Here is a 21,499-nt window from a genome sequence, read left to right as displayed (position 1 = left end):
GTCTTTCTCTTTTACCTCTTCTGGTTTCTCTCCTTCAATAGCAATATCAAGACCCTATTGAAAAAGAGAGTCCAAGACCTCTCCTTGCCACGTGCCAAAATGTCCAATGCCATCAAATAAGAAGAATATAATATTCAATATTACATCCTTCGCTTCTTCTTCTTGATTTGCCATTACAAACTCAAAATATAATATTCAATATTACAAATAATTTCAAACAACCCAAGGGCCAAATAATTCACAAATTGGGATATATAACAGGGAAGGAGAAGAGTTTAATTTATAATCCTCAAACCTCCTTCCCAAACAATGAACCCACCGATGTGGGACTTGGGATTAAGCCAAAATCAACACAATCTTCTCCTGACGAAGGTTTCCTTCCAATCTCTCTTACTTCTCTACGGAAGAATGTGATTTCAGGACATGGCACCGTGGTATGGGAGATGCCGCTGGTTGGAACAAAAAGCACTGCACTCCTAAACTTCTTGATGAACTTCATTGCTGTTTCATGTAGGTTCTTTGTAGTATTGGTACAGGGTGGATTATGCCTCCACTATACCTGATCTGGGAATTTATTGAGACAAAATAATCCACTTTTTAATTTTGTTTCCAAAATTGCATGAGAATTGATTTTCAAGAAAAAAAAAACGTTCTTTTTATGCCACAACACAGCTTAAATATAGCCAAAAGTGGTTTTACCTTGTACATTTTTATTTCTGATTGAAGTATGCATATATGTTGAGTAATGTGAAATTAATTTCATTGCATTATAGGAGACTGTCGTTGACATGAATATGGCATAATTTATTCCAAGAATAGGAGAAAAAAAATCTTAAAACTAGTTTGAGTCGAAAGTTTTAAATAGTTTCCATTCTTGATTTTCTCGCTTGAGTCTGAAACTTAGTTGAGCAAGATCTTGTGTGGATTTAATTTTATAACTCTTTATTTTCAAGATATTAGAATTATATAAAATGAATAAATATTACTTGAAGTATTATATTCAATAAAAGTAAAATATCTATGTAAATAGGATAAAGGTCCACCATTCTTTCATGTCACATTTCATCTTGAGATATTGAAGAAATCTGGTATTATGGCCCCAAAGCCAGTATTTCAAATAAAATTTGATGAACATGCTAATTCCGGATATCCCTAGGCACTGCAACATCGAGAGGGGAACCTTTTTAAATGCTGGTTCATCAGCCAGAAAAAAGGCCACTGATAATTGGAACAAAAACAATGACATATTTTTGGAAAACAACTAACAAGAGATGATTCATTTGTGTTTAAGTGTCTATCACTAGGGAATCTTCATATATCATAGTGTTCATATATAAAAAGAAAAATGATTAAAGGTGCAGCAAGTGTAACAGAAGGGAGTGAAAAATGAGTAATTATCAGCATGGCAGCAAACTTGGTGAATGATGTAAAACTGAACTCAAGAAGCTTTGCCTGCACAGATTGCCAAAATGCCAAAACTAAAGACTTGTATGCATATATAAATTTGGCAAAATAGACATGATTTTATCTCATGTCCAATTAAACTCACTTTATCTGAGAGTCTTTAGTCATCCATAAGTGCAACTGATAGTTCTTTGAAACCCAAAGTTTTGCCAACAGCTTCACGTACATTTAATTTGGAGAATCAATTTATTCAAATATATTATCAAATGAAACTTTCTTGGTCATGATGTATACTAGGGAACAATAAATATAATAGCAACAACTCTAAAATTAAAAACCTTTTTCCCTGTTAACAGCTAAGTCCTTCCAAATCAAACTGTTAAAGGACGACCAACATTTAGCTCTAAGCAATTTTCTTGTTCGTCAAATCGTTGCTCTCCCATGGATGTTAGTGTTGGTTTTGCCAACATATTCGCTAGAACTAGTTGAACCACTCCATGATGTTTGGTTTGAGTTGTCTCCACAGTCATGTTCAACTGTTTCATGGGGATAATAAACAGGCTTAGGAGGCATTTCAAGACTTTCAACTTTTTCTTCAAGCATCTCCACAACTCTCTTCATTGTAGGACGGTCATTTGGTTTCAGTTGTATACACCAAAGCGCAACTACATACATTTTTTTCACCAAAATCTTATCCTCTTCTGAGGCATCTTCTATGTGAGTCTCTTTTTCATCTTTAATTTGATCATATATCCAAAAGGGGAAGTACTGTTGGCTTGAATGTTCTGCATGAGGATTTGAGTTCCTTCTCCTACTTCCAATTTCCATCAAAAGCATTCCAAAACTATACACATCGGCCTTATTGGATACTCCACCAATATTATTGTAGAATAGTTCTGGAGCCATGTAACCTAAAGTTCCTCTAGCCATAGTTAAAGCAACAGACGTATCTTCGCAAGAATATAGCTTTGCAAGTCCAAAATCTGAAACCTTTGGAATGAAGTCATCATCTAGAAGAATATTATGAGGCTTAATATCAAAATGTAGAATTTGCACATCACAGCCTTGATGGAGATAAGCAATCCCACGAGCTATGCCAAGAGATATTTCATATGTTTTCTCATAACTTAAAGGGATACTTTCCTCTTTGGAGAAGATGTATTTATCCAATGAACCATTTGGCATGTAGTCATAAACTAGAGCACGCTTTTGTCCTTCAGCACAATATCCAATGAGATGTACCACATTCACATGATGTATTCTTCCAATGCTAGCCACTTCATTCATAAAATCTTGTCCATCAGCTTTCGATTTTTTCAACATCTTTATTGCTACTTCTGACCCACTTCGAAGTTTTCCTTTGTATACAGATCCGAAACCTCCTTCACCCAATTTAACTTTGTAACCTCTGCTCATTTTCTTAATTTCTCTGTATTCGTACCTAATAGGATTTAGATTGTTGTTTAGCAAAAAAGTTTCAATGTTTTCATACATCGAGTAATGCCTACGTCGCCACGTATGGATAAATAGTGCAAGCAAAAGTGTCACTCCAAATAAAAATCTTGCAGCCACAAATATTAGAACAGGGGCTATTAAAATCAAATCTCCTTCCACTTTCCATTTCGAGAAGTGCTGTGAACGTGTTATTCTATAGATTAGTCCTGTGAGGATAGATTTCATTGAATGTGTAAGGAAATAAACCATGGTTGGTCTAATAAGTAAGTTTATTCAAATATGAAATCAGTTGACAAGCCATTACCCATTATGAAGAATTCAACATAGCCTGCAAAATAGAAATATAATAGTATCAAAAGAAAAGAACACTCAATATTCAAAGGATATATACTTTGGATACAGTATAAAAAAACTTAAGTTTTTCTTTTTCCACCAAATGTCTATGTCTAAAGATTCTATGCATTTCTAGCGTCATGCAATGCATTCAAATAACTTTTTGGTTTCTGATATATCTGGTGTTTGGGGAATGAAGTTCATGGTCTTTTCCCAAAATCATTTTCAAACAAATATATCTTGGTTAATGTTGAAATGAATTTGGAAATATCGTGAATGCATAATGGCAATATAGATGATGCCTTATGGCTGGGGAATTATTAGCTTTGTTTTTGGGATTGTAAGTTTTTTGTGGGAGCTGGGGAATAGGATCTGTATAAACCATTTCATGCAGAATTGTTGGAGTTTTGAAGAATTTTTCTGAGTTGGATCATAGCCTTGCTGGTTTTGTTTCTTTGGGAGGTTTCTTGCCTCTTTTGTGTAAAAGGGTTTGAGCATCCATCAAATGCTCCCTTTTAGTTAATTATGTTTTGCAGGAAAAAAGAAAGATGATGCATTATGGAGGAATGCTCTGAAAACTCCCATTGAACATCCCTTCAAGGCTTTTGTTTAGAAAATCCTGTCAACTACTTGTGAGTTCAGTATAGAACGATTTGGGTTTCAAAATTTATTAACTTTGATGCACAACTTTCAGGTTATTAGAACGAATAGTACAGAAGTTGTATAGCTTACTAATTAATCAAAATGATGAACTTTAAGCAGTCATTACAAACTGAAAGAACAGAGATATGGAAGAGACATCTTACGTGCTATATAGTTTAGAATTCCAACTGCATATTGAAGAATCTGGTGTTGAATTCCTTAAACAGAAAAAGAAAACATTAGCTTATATTGTAAAGACTAAAGCTATTTCTTTGTACCACACCTTTTATTAAATTTTGTACTTCACAAAAGAGACAGAAAAATTGCAGGTACAAGAATGTTTTCTCACCACAGTGCCTCTTTTCCAATCCTACGCCCAAAACTTGGCAATAGGAATCTTGTACACATCCAATTTGATGAGTGGTTTGATTGATGAGGCATCTCGCACCCTTTCCACATTGGTCTGTACAAATAACTGGCATCACCCAAGACAACGAAAACCCATTATGCAGGCAGTCATGGATATGAGCATAGGAAAGGTTGTTGCAATGGTTATTGTTTGTAAAGGTAGCAGACTGTAAATGGCAGCCAACCTTGATGTCCATCATTGTGAATTTAGAAGAAGAAGAAAGAACAGCATAGACATGGCCTCCAGAATCACAAAGTCTGCCATTCACTTCCACGTATCGAGGATCATCACTCACTGGATCACTGCAGTTTAGAAATGCTACATAAGGAGGCCAATCAGGAGTCTCATTCCCATTCCAGAAAGTTAGTGGATCGGTGGCGTAACTTTGAGGACCACCAATGTAAGTGAAGTTCCATGTAGAGATGAAATAGCGAGGAATGAAGCAAGCAGTGTCCTCCTCAAGACCTGCATCACTCAATTGGATCTTGTATGTTTCATAGTTGATATTCTGAACATGGTATTTCCCTGAAAATAAAGTGAACACTGTCACATTCTTTACACAATCTAGTTCGTACCTTGGGAGGCCGCAACCAGGTGGGTCGCCTTTGAGTCGGAAAGGATAACTAATGTTGCCAATTTTGCCACAGGAAGAAGGAGCACAGAATGGACGATCCTGGGCACCGTGAGTTTGCCGGAATAGCACAATAATGATAGCCACAAGGGCAAGCAGTGATTGTGCAGAGCCCCAGAAAGAAGATAAGACCACCATTGTTGACCTCTGGTGGTGTAAGTGGAGAAGATAATAGTTAAATGATTCACCAAAATGAACTAATAATGGAGGAACTTGTTAAAATTTTGATACAAAAGAATAATATTATATCATGAACTTTCAAAGTGGTTCTTCACGTTGACTAACTGTTCAATATCTTTAGTTATTTAAATCACTAAGATCAGTACTTATGTACTTTATTTTGATTTTAAATTTCTTGTTAATGTATATTAAATTAAATAATTTAAATAATGCAGAACGGTCGGTGTTTCTGTGGGCTCCTATGGTACATGTTGAAGCTGTTTAGAGTTTTACAGTATGCAGCAAAAACGAATCTGAATGTTAGAGACGTCTCTGCTACGGAAGCATGTGATAAGAAAGAACCAGTGCCGCGTCCCTATTCAATTCCCATCTTTTTCTAGGAAACAAAAAGCTTCATAACAAGTGGTGTGGCAGAAATGGATTCTGAAATCTATGACTCCCACGTGGCACCTGATCCAGATGATATGGATGTGAAGATAACACTAGACACAAAAAAGAACTTAGTAATATACTGTAAATAATAACATCCACCAAGTCAACAATGGTGACATCAACAATAACATAATCCTTATTTTCATTAGTTCGGGGTTAGTTACACAAACTAAACAATGTTGTTTGTAGTGTTCTAAAAATATACCAAATATGTTGCTAGATTTACCTTGTTATGGGATTACTAAGGGTGAAACTTCCATGGATAAAAATCTAACTTAAAAGGAAATACAACTATTTTCTCTATTCTATCTTTTCTTTGCTTTCTTTTTTATTATTATCTCATTAGTCTCTGTAATTATGAATTAGTCTCTTTTTATTTATCTTGTTCTTCCATGGACCCCATTCAATCCAAGTGGAGAAGGATGCATGTGATTCATTTTCTACTCTTGTACGTAATAACTCACAAGTCTTGGAATTCAGTAATGCTTTTCAATGACAGAGCCGTGGAAACACTCGACACCTTTTGCTTGTTGACGAGCCATCGTGGAAAAATGCCCACCAAGCTTATTACTAAACTTTAACTCAAGCCCATCATTCAAAACTTAGCTTATTACTATTATTTCCATTGCAGTCCCTTATCAGTTTCATTTATCCACTCCCTTTCCTATTCTTACCATGGCAGAAATTGTTACCGGTGCTCTTTTTTCTGTTTTCCTCGATAGGACTATTGACACTTTGGCTTCCCGTTTTGTCCACATATTCGGTGCAAGAAAACACAATAAGAAGCAACTCAGCCACTTGAAGATGAAGCTCCTAGCCATTGATGTTGTGGCTTTTGATGCAGAGCAAAAGCAGTTCACAGATCCACGTGTGAGAGATTGGCTTCTCAGGGCCAAAGATGTTGTGTTTGATGCAGAAGATCTCTTGGAGGAAATAGATTATGAACTCTTCAAAACCCAAGTGGAAGCTGAGTCTCAGAGTGCTACTAACAAGGTGTGGAATTCCCTCAAATCTTCTTTTGTCACTTTCTTTGAAAATGAAATTGAATCCAGAATGGAACAAGTCACTGAAGACCTAGAAGATCTTGCAACCCAAAGCGATTTTCTAGGTTTGAAAAAGGTTAGTGGTGTTGGGGTTGGATCGGCATCGAGTAGTAAATTAACATATACATCTTTGCCAAATGAAAGTGTTATGTATGGCAGAGATGAAGACAGAGACTTTGTGTTTAACTGGCTCACATCTGACACTCATAGAAACCTATCTATACTTTCTATTGTGGGCATGGGTGGGTTGGGTAAGACCTCACTTGCCCAACATGTATTCAATGACCCAAGGATTGAAGGTAAATTTGATATTAAAGCTTGGATCAGTGTTCCACAGGAATTTGATGTTCTCAATGTATCAAGAGCAATTCTTGACACAATTACTGGTTCAACTGAGCATAGTATACAGCAGGAAGTGGTTCAGAGAAGACTGAAAGAAAAATTGACGGGGAAGAAATTTCTTCTTGTTTTGGATGACAATTGGAACGAAAACCAATCTAAATGGGAACAAGTGCAAAAAGCTCTTGGTTTTGGGGCCCAAGGAAGTAGGCTTCTTGTGACGACACGCAGTAAGAATGTTGCTAATGCCATGCGGTCAGAAGAACACCTCCTGCAGCTATTAAGAAAAGACTATTGCTGGGACTTGTTCGCAAAACATGCATTCCAAAATGTTAGTCCTCAACCGGATCCAGACTTCGTGGAGATTGGTAAGAAGATAGTTGAAAAATGTAATGGGCTTCCTTTAGCCTTGAAAACAATGGGAAGTCTATTACACAATAAATCATCCTTTTGGGAATGGGAAAGCATTATGAAAAGTGAGATATGGGATTTGTCAGAAAATGATAGTGATATACTCCCTGCTTTAAGATTGAGTTACGTCCACCTTCCTTCTCATCTGAAGAAATGTTTTGCTTTTTGTGCCTTATTTCCCAAGGGTTATGAGTTTGACAAGGAGTGTTTAATTCAACTGTGGTTGGCTGAAAATTTTCTAGAAAGCCCTCTACAGAAAAAGAGTCCTAAAGAAGTTGGAGAACAATATTTCAATGATCTGTTATCGTGGTCCTTCTTTCAACAATCCGGCAACGAAGCGAAAGAGCATTTTATCATGCATGACCTTCTGAATGATTTGGCAAAATACGTGAATGAGGACATCTGCATCAGGTTAGGAGTTGATGAACCAAAAGGTATACCCAAAACAATCCGTCATTTGTCATCTACAACCACTCGTGATTTACATTTTGATGGGTTTGGGAGTTTGATTGATACTCAAAAGTTGCATACATTTATACAAACAGCTTGGGAGTGGCATTGCACGATGCCAATAGATGACCTGTTTTCCAAATTTAAGTTGATACGTGTCTTATCTTTGTCTAACTGTTGTAATCTTACAGAGGTGCCTAAATCTGTAGAAAATCTTAAGCATCTCCGTTCATTAGATCTCTCCTGACATAGAAAAACTTCCTGACTCAATAAGTTTACTCTATAAGTTGCAAATACTGAAGCTGAACCACTGTACAGAACTAGAGGAGCTTCCCTCATGTTTACATCAACTCTACAATTTGCGTTGCCTTGAATTTATAAATACTGGAGTGAAAAATGTGCCACCACATTTGGGAAAGCTGAAGAATCTCCAAGTATTGATGAGTTCGTTTGACGTTGAGAAAAGTAAGGAATTCAGTATTCAGCAATTAGGAGAACTGAATCTCCATGGAAGTCTAACAATTCATGAGCTGCAGAATATTGAGAATCCCTCTTATGCATTAGAAGCAGATTTGAAGAACAAACCACACCTTGTGAAGCTATATTTAGAGTGGAATATTATGAGCAGCTCCTCTATTGATTCAACAAAAGCTGGGGATGTAATTGAGAATCTTCGACCTTCAAAACACTTGAAGGAGTTATCAATATGGTACTATATTGGTAAACAATTTCCAAATTGGTTACTCGATAATTCATTACCAAATCTGGTGTCCTTAGAGCTGCGCAATTGTATATGTTGCCAACGTTTTCCTCCGCTTGGTCTTTTGCCGTTTCTGAAGAAGCTGGAGATTTCAGGGTTTGATGAGATAGTGAGTATTGATGCTGATTTTCATGGCAACAACTCTTCTTCATTTAAGTCCCTGGAAAGGTTGGAGTTCCAGGATATGAAACAATGGGAAAAATGGGAATGCCAAGCTGTGACAGGTGCTTTTCCAAATCTTCAATTTCTTGTGATAAGAAATTGTCCAAAGCTGAAAGGACAACTGCCAGAGCAACTTGTTCCTTTGAAAATACTACACATTACAGATTGCCAACAACTTGAGGCTTCCACTCTCAGAGCTCTTGATTTAGAACTACGTGACTGTGGAAAGCTGCAGTTGGACTGTGCTACAATGAAAAAACTCAGAATGGAAAAAGCATCATTGCTGGAAATTGTTAGGTCCAACACTCTTGAAGACTTGCGCATTGATTCACCCCTGGACTCTCTACTGACCTTTCAACTGGATTTGTTCCCAACACTCAGGACGCTTGATTTGTGTGGGTTTGATAATCTAGAGATGATTTCACAGAGTCTCATCCTTAATCATCTAAAAAAGCTGACACTCAAGAATTGTCCTAAATTTGAATCATTGCCTGGAAGCATGCATATGCTGCTTCCATCTCTCAGGATGTTATACATAAGAGACTGTCCAGGACTAAAGACATTCCCTGATGGAGATTTCCCATCAAATCTCCAGACTCTCACAATAAAAGACTGTCCAAAACTTGAGTCCTTCCCTGATGAAGGTTTCCCATCAAATCTCCAGACTCTGACAATAAAAGGTTGTACAGAACTGAAGTCGTTCCCTGAGGGAGGTTTTTCATCAAATCTAGAAGAGCTGAAAATAGAAGACTGTCCAAGACTTGAGTCCTTCCCTCAAAGAGGTTTCCAATCAAATCTAGATTACATAACTCTCAAGAATTGCTCTAGGCTTGTTGGCTCACTGAAAGGAGCTTTCGGAGACAGTTCTTCTTTGAAAAACTTGTGGATTGATAAGCTGGTTGCAAAATGTTTTCCTGATGAAGATTTGCTTCCAGTCTCTCTTACTTCTCTATCCATCTATCATTGTCCAAATCTAGAGAAACTGGAGTACAAGGGTCTCTATCAACTCTCATCCCTTCAAACAATGACACTTTTTGACTGCCCCAACCTCCAACGCCTACCAGAGGAGGGTCTTCCCAAATCAATTTTAAGTCTTACAATAAAGCAGTGTCCTTTGCTGGAACAGCGTTTCCAGAAAGAAGGAGACGAAGACTGGGAAAAGATTGCGCACATTCAAAAACTGTACATATAGTAGTGATGTTGTTTGTTATACAAAATCAATCCCTGCTAATAGTTATAGATTAACTTGAATTAGTATAAATAATAATGTTTAGAATATATTTACACTTTGTAGATTTAAAGTATTCAATATATGTGAATCCCTTAAATGCATTAGCAGCAGATTTGAAAATAAAACAAACATTGTGAAGCTACAGTTAGAATGGAATTTGAACCAACACCCTAGTTATTCGTTGAAAGAGAGGGAAGTACTTCAGAATCTACTACCTTTGAAACACTTAAATCTTTGTCAATCAGCAACTATGGTGTACTCAATTTCCAAGTTGGTTATTTGATAATTCATTATCCAAACTTTTAGCCTCACTTGAAAGGGATTTGGGAACCAACACCTCTTTGGAAACCTTGTCGATTGGAAACATGAATGTGAAGTCTTTTCCTGATGAAAGTTTGTTGCCACTCTCTCTTACTTCTATGTGGATCTATAGTTGTGGAGATCTTCAAAATCTGGACTACAAGAGTCTCTGCCTCCTCTCTTTTCTTGAGGAACTGATTCTTGAACACTGCCCCCAACCTCCAATGCTCTACCCCAATCCATTTCAACTCTCCAAATTGGGTAGTCCACTGCAAAACAGAGTTGCCAAAAACCAAAAGGCAAGGACTGAGGAAAGATTGCTCACATTGACAGCAAACTGGTTGATAATTAAATCAGTTAGATGAACTAAATTTCGAAATTACTCAAGTACCGATTCTAATATGTCTACCCTTTTCATCAGGTCACAATTCCATGCACTATCATTCCAGATTTTGAAATTCAATCTTCTTTATTGGAATGGTATTTCACTCTCAAAGTTGACATTTAGCAAACAACAGCAACAACACATGTTATACCTAAATTTTATTACTAGTTTGTTGAAGGAGGGTGTGTGAACTGCCTTCCTCATTCACACATCTTTGTTTAAAAAAAAATTATGTTTTACATGCTAGAATTTCTATTATCAATATCCACTGTTGAAATAGAATTCCAATCAAATGTGTAGCTTGTATTTAGGACAGTGTAGGAAATTGGTGATTGGTGAAGGTGGTGATATGCAGAAGTTTTAGAGTCTATTGAGGGAAGAGAACTCTATATATCATTAAGAGTATGGTGGTTTCATCTTTGACTTGTTGGATAAGCCTGCCCTCTTCTCTGTTTACACTTCTCACATTTTTTTTAAGTAATTGTGTTTCTCATTGTCCAGATTTCTTGCAAAGTATTCTTTTACTGAGCATTATGAACTTAGTCTTCATCATTGCACAGCTTCCTCTGAAGTAGATTGGGTTTCTTTTCCATGTCTCTTCTCAATTTTCAAAATTTATGTTTTATTATGTTAAGAACATATTGTGTAGTTTTCTATCATCAAACGTTTCTTGAATTTCCTAACCCTAAGAAGGAAATTCAAGAAGCTTCAATGGAACAATAAACTTGTTGGTAAATGATTGCCAATTTTCTGGTTTGCATGCATGTCAAACAATTTTGTGCCTGTATCCATAATGTGAAACCATCAAACTTTACTGCTATGACAAGTTAGTTTTTAGTTCTTACTATATTATATTCTGCAATGACCTAATGAAGTTCCTTTAAATTATATTTTTGCATGCACTTTCAACCCATCTAATTCATATCTAGATATCTGAAGAAAGTGATAGCTAAGTTCAAGTTATTGGACTTCCAAGTATTCTTGTACATTTGTTGGTGGATCTTGAAACAAAGTTTTCCACTAACTTGTTTCATTTTTCATTGTGTTTCTTTATAGCAACAACAACCAAGCCTTATTATTCCCACTAGAGGTGAATTGCATGCATCAAGCCATTGATCTCTGATAAGAACTAAATTTTCAACATACTATTTACAATAAGGTCTTAATATTGGTTTCTTCATAAATTTTCATCAGCCTTTTTCTTACCCTTTTCATCTAAATATTTTCCAATATGATTTCTCCATTTTTCTGACTAAAGGCCACAAGCAAAACACCATAGGTGAGCTTCTGTGTATTCTTTTCTGCAGGCTCACCCCCAAGTTTCTACTGAATGTATGATGCATCCATTCATCCCTACACCACAACATTCTGATCTTCATTGCACTTATTGTTTTGCTAAATTGGACACTCCATTTCCCAGTATTCACTATGACAAGAGTGTAATCATCGCCATAAATTAGAAGCATAGATTAAAACAATGATACATTGATTAGAAAACATAATGCTTGAACTACCAGAGTAACTTATGATAATATTGCTGGCACAAAAAAGAAAGAATCACTGAATAAAATAAAGAACCATAACAGTTGAATTTAAAAATTAATCAAATTCTTGCTAATAAACATATAATTTGTCCAGATATTAATAATTAAAAAACTAAAGGGAGGGTAAAAAGTTGAGATGAAAATAAAAATTAGCTCATGAGAAGTCAAGTTTGGTGGAGCAGTTTTTTGAACTTCAAAAGAATATGGTACTTTGGAAAATAATTTGGGCATTATGGTATTTTTGGAATTTTTATTTTAATTTTGTGGTATTTCTGGAAAAATTTACAATGTTACATAGACTGCGCTTTAATGAAAGAATGAGTTTTGGAAAGAGTTCATTGATAAAATAAGAAAGAAACTATCTAAGTGGAAAGGAAGCAACTTAACCTTTTTTGCAAGTAGAGTTTTAGTTAATATTAGGGTTTATAATTAGTATTATTTTAGTTAATATTAGGGTTTATAATTAGTATTATTTTAGTTAATATTAGGGTTTATAATTAGTATTAATAAAATTTTATAATTAATATTAGAGTTTACAATTAATATTATTTTAGTTAATATTATTTTATTTATATTACTAATATGAATGAAATTTTTGTTTTATAATTAATATTTTACTTAGTTTATTATTTAAATGATTAATTTGATTATTAGTTGTAATATTTATAATAAGAATTGCTAATTTTTTAAATTTCATGTATATTTATAATTCTTTAATATGTGTTGTTATTGAGTCCGAAAGTGTCCGACCTTTGGCAAATTGTTAGATTTTGGATTAAGAATGCAAATTTAGTAGACTTTCATGGAGGGATCCTTAGTTTCTTGTTTGTGATTTAATACATGTATTTGTCTACTACTACTCCAATTGTAAAAAAAATTAAAACATTTTATAAAAAGAAGAAAAGGTTCTGATGACAGTAAATTTATTGAGTCTTGAATTGTTTAGTTGGACAATCTAGGAAGAACAATCATTTTTTATTAGTTCAATAGTACATAACTTATAATCTACATCTCATATATTTTACGTAATTTTGGTTAATTGCATTTTGTGTTCTTCGAATGTATATTTGATTGTGGAGATTTTGTGTTACCACTTTCATTTCGTGCCACTTGAAGACCAATGTGAAATACTACCAAAATTTCGTGAAATATAAGGGATGGTGATTAAAGTGTATGTAGTATTGAATTATAATAAAAGTGAATCTTCTCGTATGTGATAGGTTCATACCTTTAATAAAAAAAATATGAGATTTTATATGCATTAGTCAACACCTCAATGACCATTACAAAACATACATATGGATCGGGATTAGATTAATTTAGCCTGCATAAGTGATGAATACGAGGAGTAGAGGAATATATACAACGTAATGCCAACAATAATAGTGATGGAGTAAGGTTTAGGTGTTCGTGCGTTAATTGTTTGAATGAGAGAAAATTGAATGTTAACAATATCAGAGAACACTTTCTATGTGATAGGATTTTACAATCTTATACAACTTGAACATGGCATGATGAATTATTACATTTACCAAGTGTGTATGTATCCCAAGAATATGTTTAGTCTACCATGGATGATGCAGTGACTGATGATCGATTGGAGGACATGATTCGTGATGTTGGAGTTGAGTCTTTTGCAAAAGCACATTTATCAAGATTCACATTAGTTGACTTTCAAAAGATAGGTTATCAGAATGAGCCCTTTACCATGTCTCATCAAGCACCTCAGGTGTTTTATGTGAAAGATCCTACTCAAAACATTAGTATGTTATTTTACACAGGAAAAAACAAGTAGAGGCTACTGATGATAAATTCTATAATATTGATATACTAGTGTCTCTCATTCATTTACACCAATGAGGATGTTGTTTATTTATAATAATATTGTTGACAAATAAAAGAAAGAATCGCTGAATAAAATATAGAACCATAACAATTAAATTTAAAAATTAATCAAATTCTTACTAATAAACATTTATTTGTTTAGATATTAATAATAAAAAATTAAAGAAGGGTTAAAAGTTGAGATTAAAATAAAAATGACATCTCACATGACCCTCCTGAACCTCAAGGTTCCTTACACAAATATAAGAAGTTGGACCTAATGCGAGCATATGTAGATGAGCTTTTACAATTTAAATACAAAAGGATTCGTACAACCATACAAACCCTTGCCAAAGTTCTAGTAGCTATGAACAAAAACCTTCCTTAGACTTGCAAATCATACATCAGCAGTTGTCATGAGGTGTTCTACAATAAACACTTGTGTCTTATACTTTGATCCTTTACACTGCAATTTTGTCTATCTGTTGGAATTTCGCTCCAAGCCTATGCTTCATGAGACCAACTTTTCCAACGTGACTTGCATTAGGCATTGATCCTTAACAAGCTGCAAATAAAGCTTTTATCTGGGCTTGAAATCTTGTTTAGTTTAACCCTTGAATACAAATGATAGGGTTTAAACACCAGTTAGAATAAGAAAAAATGGTCAGTGAGAACTTAGTTGTAATCTAAACCCAAGATTTTAATTGTCCCATCATGAATACTGGTTGTTCATCTGGATTTTATTATTAAAAATGATATTGTTTCTTCTCCTATTCCAAATATTTCAAATTGTAGCTATCTAAATAATCTTCAAGATATCATTTTTGTTTGCATTAAAACTCGCAAAATCAAAATCACAAAAGTGTACATTTCCAGGCCTGTGTGATTACAAGTCCTAACCAATTAGCAATCATATTCCAAATTTTCACAACTTTCGAGCAGTTGAAAAATAAGTGATCTAAATTCTCTAACTCCCTATCACACATAACACAATTTAGCTTTTGTGGACGAGTATTTCTATGAAGAAGGTTCTGAATTGTTACAATTTTATCATGAAAACACGCCAACAGAAAATAGTGGCAGTGAGTAATACTTTAAATTTCCAAAATTTGGTATAAACCTCAAATTCTTGTTCCATTTGAACCTTTGACAGAATCCTATATGAAAAATTAAGAGTATATTTCTCCAAACTCACATCTTTCCATACCCATTCATCATGATGCGTAAACTAATTGTCTTTCATTAGTGAGATGAACCATTCTTTCAAGATAACTTACCCTATCCAAAAATCTTTCCAAAACATAATTTTATTCTTGTTTCCCAATTTTCATGTGATATTTTCCAAGAGTTCTCCGGACTTGGAAAAGAACTAATCTCTTTATGTTTCTCCACAGAATCAAATTTACTCTTCAAACCCTGAAATAATACTCTCCATGATCCACCATCAAATATTTTGTACTAATCTCTTTAATCAACCGTACAACGTTTAGTACTTCTTATAACCACAAACTTTAGTGCTAGTTTATAAATAGTGAATCACAATGTTTAGTGCTCGTTTTATAAATATTGAAGAATAACTTTAGTATTTGTTTACATAGATTGGAGCATGTACAATGTTTAGTGCTCTTTCTTAAAGAATGAAGCATCGTGTTTAGTATTTGTTTTTAAATTTTGAAGCATGCGTTGGTTAACGCTTATAGAACTCTTAAACTTTATATAAATGGTTTCAAAATTGTTAGTGCTTCAGAGAGCTTAGTGCAAAATGGTTAATATAAGGATTAGTAGTGCAAAATGTTTAATATATGGATTATTAGTACACTATGGTTTAGCAGAGATGCTGGTGCACAAAGATTTATATTTAACCACAAATATATTGGTGCACAAAGATTAACATTTAACCACTAATTGGTGCACACTTTTTTGTGCTTTAACAAAAAAATAATTGGTGCAAACCTTTTATCGTCTAATCGATTTTACAGTGCATATTCACTACAAGAAAATCATGAAATAGAAACAATTTTTAGAGACCAAAATAATTAGTTGCAACAGTAACTAAATTAGAAACCATTTTAAAAACTAAAACAAAAATTGGTTTCTAAATTAGTTTCTATTATTTTCTATTATTGTTAAATAGTTTCTAAATTGGTCTCTAATTAGCAACCAAGGTTTTAGAGACTAAATTTAGAAACTAAATAATTGGTAGATAAAACATTGGTTGCTAATTAGATATCAATATTTAACAATAATAGAAAATAATAGAAACTAATTTAGAAACCAATTTTTGTTTTAGTTTCTAAAATGGTCTCTAATTTAGTTACTATTGCAACTAATTATTTTGGTTTCTAAAAATTGGTTTTTATTTGATGATTCTGTTGTAGTGATTGCTTAGTATTAAATCAAGAAAAAATCTATGCAAATTGTTTATTGTAATACTTGGTCATTTTCTAAAATGTTTTTTAACGATAAAGTTAACCAAGAATAATAGAATGATATTTGATCTTAATGATTTTGACTTGGGAGATTTGGGGTCAAAAAAATATTAAATAAATATTTTTTTGCTATAGCTAATAAATAAATATTTTAAATATATATAACTTATATTTTAAATTTATAATAAATAACTCAAGTTGTGATAAAAGGAAAATTATTGTGGTGTATTTTTGTGAAATTGGGAATAATTCTCAAGGTCTCTTAATAGATATTTATTATTCAAAAAATCATTTTTAATTATTGAAGAATATTTTATTTAAAAATATTGAAATTCAATTTAAAATTAGAGATAAATTATATTAAAAATAAATGGTAAAAGAGATAAGTACAAAAAAAAGGCAAAAGAGATTTCTATTATATATATATATATATTATTTTCCTAATATATGTGAAAATCAAATTATCTAATATCTAACTGTTTGATCTCATTAATCTAAAAACAGTTTACTTTTCACAGAGGATAGTTTAGAAGAACATTAATTCTAATCATAACAAATAATGTCTAGTTTTAAGATAATATAGTTTAGATGAACATTAATTATAATAAAAATAATAAATAATGTCGAATTTTGAGTAAATTAATATTTATGTTGTAACTATGATTATCATGAAAAGCTATAAGGCCATTTGTATAAGAATCTCAGACTTTGTTAAGTCTCACATCATCTTATCTTATACATGTTTTAGAGTTAAAAGCTTTCTTAAAGTTCATATAATGGAATATACAAGGCTCAAAGATGATGATCCATTACAATGGGTAGCTTTGAGTCTATTATACCATTCTGCATAGCCATGAACATGTTGACTCATCAATTGCTATAAATGATCTGACATAAGATACCAACTTTTTGTTGCTATATGTTTAAAATGATTTTGTAGAAAGAAAAAATGTTTAAAAATAAAGGTATTTTTGGAGTAGAATAAATTGTTTATGCTTCTATTAACTTTGCTATCTTTTCCAAATTCTTTACGAAAATATTTTAAAAAATCCTTTCACTACTGAAAAACGCTTATTTATGACCGCTAATATACAATATTATTGTTTATTAAAATACGGTAATATTTTTAAATTAAAATGGGTAGATAGATAACGGTAGTAAGAAGAATCGTTGTCTATTTAAATCACATAAGAAATAGACAGTGATACTAACCCAACAACCGCTGTCTATATCCCTCTTACAACCGTTGTTTATACCTTTGTTATTATCTTAATTCGAAGTCTCGCGTCATTTACACTTTCGTTCTCTACGATTTCTTTCTTTTTCTTTGTGTCTTCTCTTCAACTCTTTTGAACGTTCTCTTCACTCATCGCTTTTGTAAGTTTTTCTTACCCTCATTTTTTACTCTTCCTCCATTCTTCCTATTGGTTCATTGCTCATTCTTTCATTGATTCATTGTTTAATGTTTTTGTTCATTGCTCCACCACCACGCTCCGCTATTCCCTCCACCGCTGTCGTTGTTGTCCTTCACTGTTGTTATCGTTGTCGTTATTGTCGATGTTGCCCTTCACCACTGGCCTCCACAGTTGTCGTTGCCATAACCTTGAAGTTGGTGTTGTTTTTATTTTTTTTATCTATATGTGACTTATAGATGGCGTTTCTAGAACCACCATCTATACCTCATTAAAATAGATTGTTTGCTGATAGATTACTAAAAGAGTCATTCTCTTTAACTTTTTCTACACTGGTGATCATTTTAACATTTATATAAAAAAAATAAAAAGATAATTATATTATAAAAAAGTGATGTATTTAGTTATTTTAAAAATATAAATAGTTTATCTTTATTATTTTTTATTTTATTTCTAACATAATAATACTTCGAGATTTAAAATATATTTATTGTTGTATATAAAATGAGTATTTCTATGTATATTCTTGTACATAAAATATGTTTATTAGTTTCTTTATTTTTATATTACTTACTTTAATGAGAATCTATTACTGTATTGAGTCTTGATAATTTAATAATAAATTAATCTAAGCATGTTTTTTTTCCAAAAATTGACCCAGCAAAGAGTTAGCTATCCATAAATAGCACATGCATTGCATAATTGCCATTTGCAAATTATTTGTGGCTTAAAACCATGATCACCACTTTCAATCTAAACCTAAAACAAAAAAGGCTAAAACTTTTAATGCAAGAATGATGACAGCACAAGAAACTGACCAGTTTTTGAATGACTTTATTACAGGTTTGGAAACATGAAAAACATGTTAAATGTAAAAGTAGTATTCCCTTTTTTTTTCATCATTCTATTAAATTAATAAAAAATTATTTTTAAAAAAATTAGATACACTAATGCACATGTGCATATGCGAATGTTTGGGTTAATTTTCAGGAAATTGTTTGAATAATAGATTAACTTCATAAGATAATGTTTGAATATGTTAGGTAAGGTGATTTAAAGATCATATATGTTTTGGTTAGATTGTCTAAAAAATTAGTTTTTAATGATAAAATTATGGAAAGGAGTTTAAATTTATTTATAGTCATTTAATCTGTATTTAATATTATTAATTATCATGAATAAAATAAGTAACAAAAGCTAGAAAATTTGGTAAACCTTCCTTATAATTTTTTTAAAAAAAATTCTAATTAACAATAAAAAGATTATTATTTATTCAAAAGAGTACTAAATAAAAAATAATTTAAAAGAAATAATTAATTACTATATAAAATAAATTAAATCATATTTTATAAACATAAAAATTAGTATTTAAAATAGTTTTTATTATTAATAAAAATTTAAAATTAGTTTGTAATTAAATTGATATAAAAAATTAGTATTTAAAATATTTTTTATTATTAATAAAAGTTTAGAAATTAGTTTGTAATTAAATTGATATAAAAAAATTAGTATTTAAAATATTTTTTATTATTAATAAAAATTTATAAATTAGTTTCTAAATTGATATAAAAAAATTAGTATTTAAAATAGTTTTTATTATTAATAAAAATTTATAAATTAGTTTCTAAATTGATATTTAATATTAGTTAGTAATTATTTTAAATTCTAAATTAAATATTAATTTATATAGTTATATATTTTTAATAATTATAGAAAAAGTTTAAAATACTATTTTTTTAAAAATTTATAAAATAATACTTAATTTATTCAATATAATAATTAATTAATTTTTATCTTTTAAATTAAGTTTTATTAATTATTTATTTTAGTGATATAAGGTTAAATATTCTCTTGAATAAGATAAAGAAACTTATATTTTTCTCTCAAAGAATTAAAGCTTTTTCCCTCAAAATTAATATATTTAGATATGGAAAAAAAAATTAGAAAATTTCAAAATTCCATAGCCACATGTTAATAACCTACATGACATTAATGTAACCAATTAATTATATGTTTAATTTAATTTGTGCTCACAAACTAATTAAATATTGGTAGCCACGTGTCACTTCAAGGAACACTCTTATTCACTTACACGAATTCCTATAAAGGAATTTTGCTCCTCAAAGTTGTTAAACGCCTTCTCAATGAGTTGTTCGGATTCCATTGGGAAACAATTTTAACTTTATATTTCATACAACTTTTATATATTTTTCTCACTTCAGTTAACATTAATAATAATTTTTTTAATTTGAATAAATAGTTTTATAAAAAAAAAAATTCATATTTGTCGCAGTTCTACATTAAGTTATATTTTAAGGCTTAATAGTATGCTTATTTGAAGGCATGGTAAAGCATGGACAACCTAATAACAATAGATATTCAATTAACTAATAATAAAATTTGTAAAATTTTAAAAACAATTGTGAAAAAAAATCTATACTAAAATTCGTGAAATATTAAAATTAAATGTGCAAAAAAAATTTACCCTATTGAGTTATCTTTTTAAGGTTTCATAACATGTTCAGAATGAGATTACTTTTAATTTTTAAAATAGGAAAAAAAATTGGAAGAGGTTTAATGATTTGGCAAAGGGCATGTTCAGAATATTTTTAGGAGTGTTGAATGATTCAGTAAATCCAAACCATTAACTTACAATATAAAAATTTATTAAATTATAATTAAATTTAAAAATAAAAATAAAAATAATTGATCATTACATTACCTATATTATCTTAAAAATTAAATAGAATAATTTTTTTATTAATAAAAAATTATAAAATTAAAAAAAATATTGATATCTAAAGTAATTTATATTAATTAATAAAAATTTATAAAGTAGTTTTTAAATTAATATCTACAAAATACTAGGAACTAAAATTTTGATAACTAATTTAGAAATTATTTTACAAATTTTTTTAAATTTTACAAATTTTTATTAATAATAAAAACTATTTTAAATATCAATAATTTTGTTAATTAGTTTCTAAAATAATATTTAATTTAGTTAAATAAGTAACTAATTATTTTTATTTTTAAAATTAATTTTTATTTAATAATTTTTTTAATGTTAGTTAATATTTTAAAGTAAATTTGATTTAACACTAACCAAACCAATAGCATCTATGGTTAATTAATTATTAGTTGAAACATTGAATTTGTGATCTATAAATTCCATAAATCCAAATCAAATCACTTATAATTTTTTTTACTAATTATCATACATAAAATTTGATGGTACAATTATTTATTTGTCTTTTTACCCTTTTCTATTATCTAGTTTTTTTAAAATTAATTATAACAAAAATATGTTATTTGACATACTTTAATAACAAGATTATTGTTTGCATGGAATAATACTTTTATCTCAAAACAAAACAATATAACAAATTTATTTAGTTAGAGATCAATTAATTTGAACTGAACTTATTATTTTGATTTAATTTTGACTGAAAAATAGTAAAGAAAATTAATTGGTTTGAATTTTATTTTACTTGAAATCCAATCTAAATTTTACTTCAATAAATTGGTAAAGGGCTTGTTGAGAATGTGATCTTGAAGGCATCTACCAGGATTTTGCAGCTAAAAAGTTCGAAAATTGGGGTCTACTTTTGAGGTCACCAGTGCCACATGTTCAGGTCTCAAATGCTGAAATGGGACCAAATGGCCAATAAGAGTTCAGTTTTAGATGGAGAACTTTAGGCCACAAATCTCGGCACCAAACCA

At 31.2% G+C, this 21,499-nt stretch overlaps 2 protein-coding genes across 2 annotated transcripts; one reads left to right on the top strand and one right to left on the bottom strand.

The window, feature by feature from the left end:
* Positions 1 to 1,631: 1,631 nt before the first annotated feature.
* Positions 1,632 to 5,085, bottom strand: LOC137823734 (rust resistance kinase Lr10). The gene is given in 5 exon segments (XM_068628983.2): positions 1,632 to 1,854; positions 1,857 to 3,065; positions 3,164 to 3,187; positions 3,999 to 4,052; positions 4,184 to 5,085. Coding segments are annotated over 5 exon segments (2,163 nt in total). The 5' UTR covers positions 5,013 to 5,085; the 3' UTR covers positions 1,632 to 1,807.
* Positions 5,086 to 5,960: 875 nt separating this feature from the next.
* On the top strand, positions 5,961 to 9,979 carry LOC137823712 (putative disease resistance RPP13-like protein 1). Its single transcript, XM_068628951.2, is given in 2 exon segments — positions 5,961 to 7,972; positions 7,974 to 9,979. Coding segments are annotated over 2 exon segments (3,681 nt in total). The 5' UTR covers positions 5,961 to 6,161; the 3' UTR covers positions 9,844 to 9,979.
* Positions 9,980 to 21,499: the final 11,520 nt, after the last annotated feature.

The sequence above is a fragment of the Phaseolus vulgaris genome, chromosome 11, assembly GCF_051622355.1.
Source record: "Phaseolus vulgaris cultivar YP4 chromosome 11, ASM5162235v1, whole genome shotgun sequence".
Lineage (NCBI taxonomy): Eukaryota > Viridiplantae > Streptophyta > Magnoliopsida > Fabales > Fabaceae > Phaseolus > Phaseolus vulgaris.
Note: the sequence above shows the minus strand (reverse complement) of the source record. Positions and strands in the feature narration are given on the sequence as shown.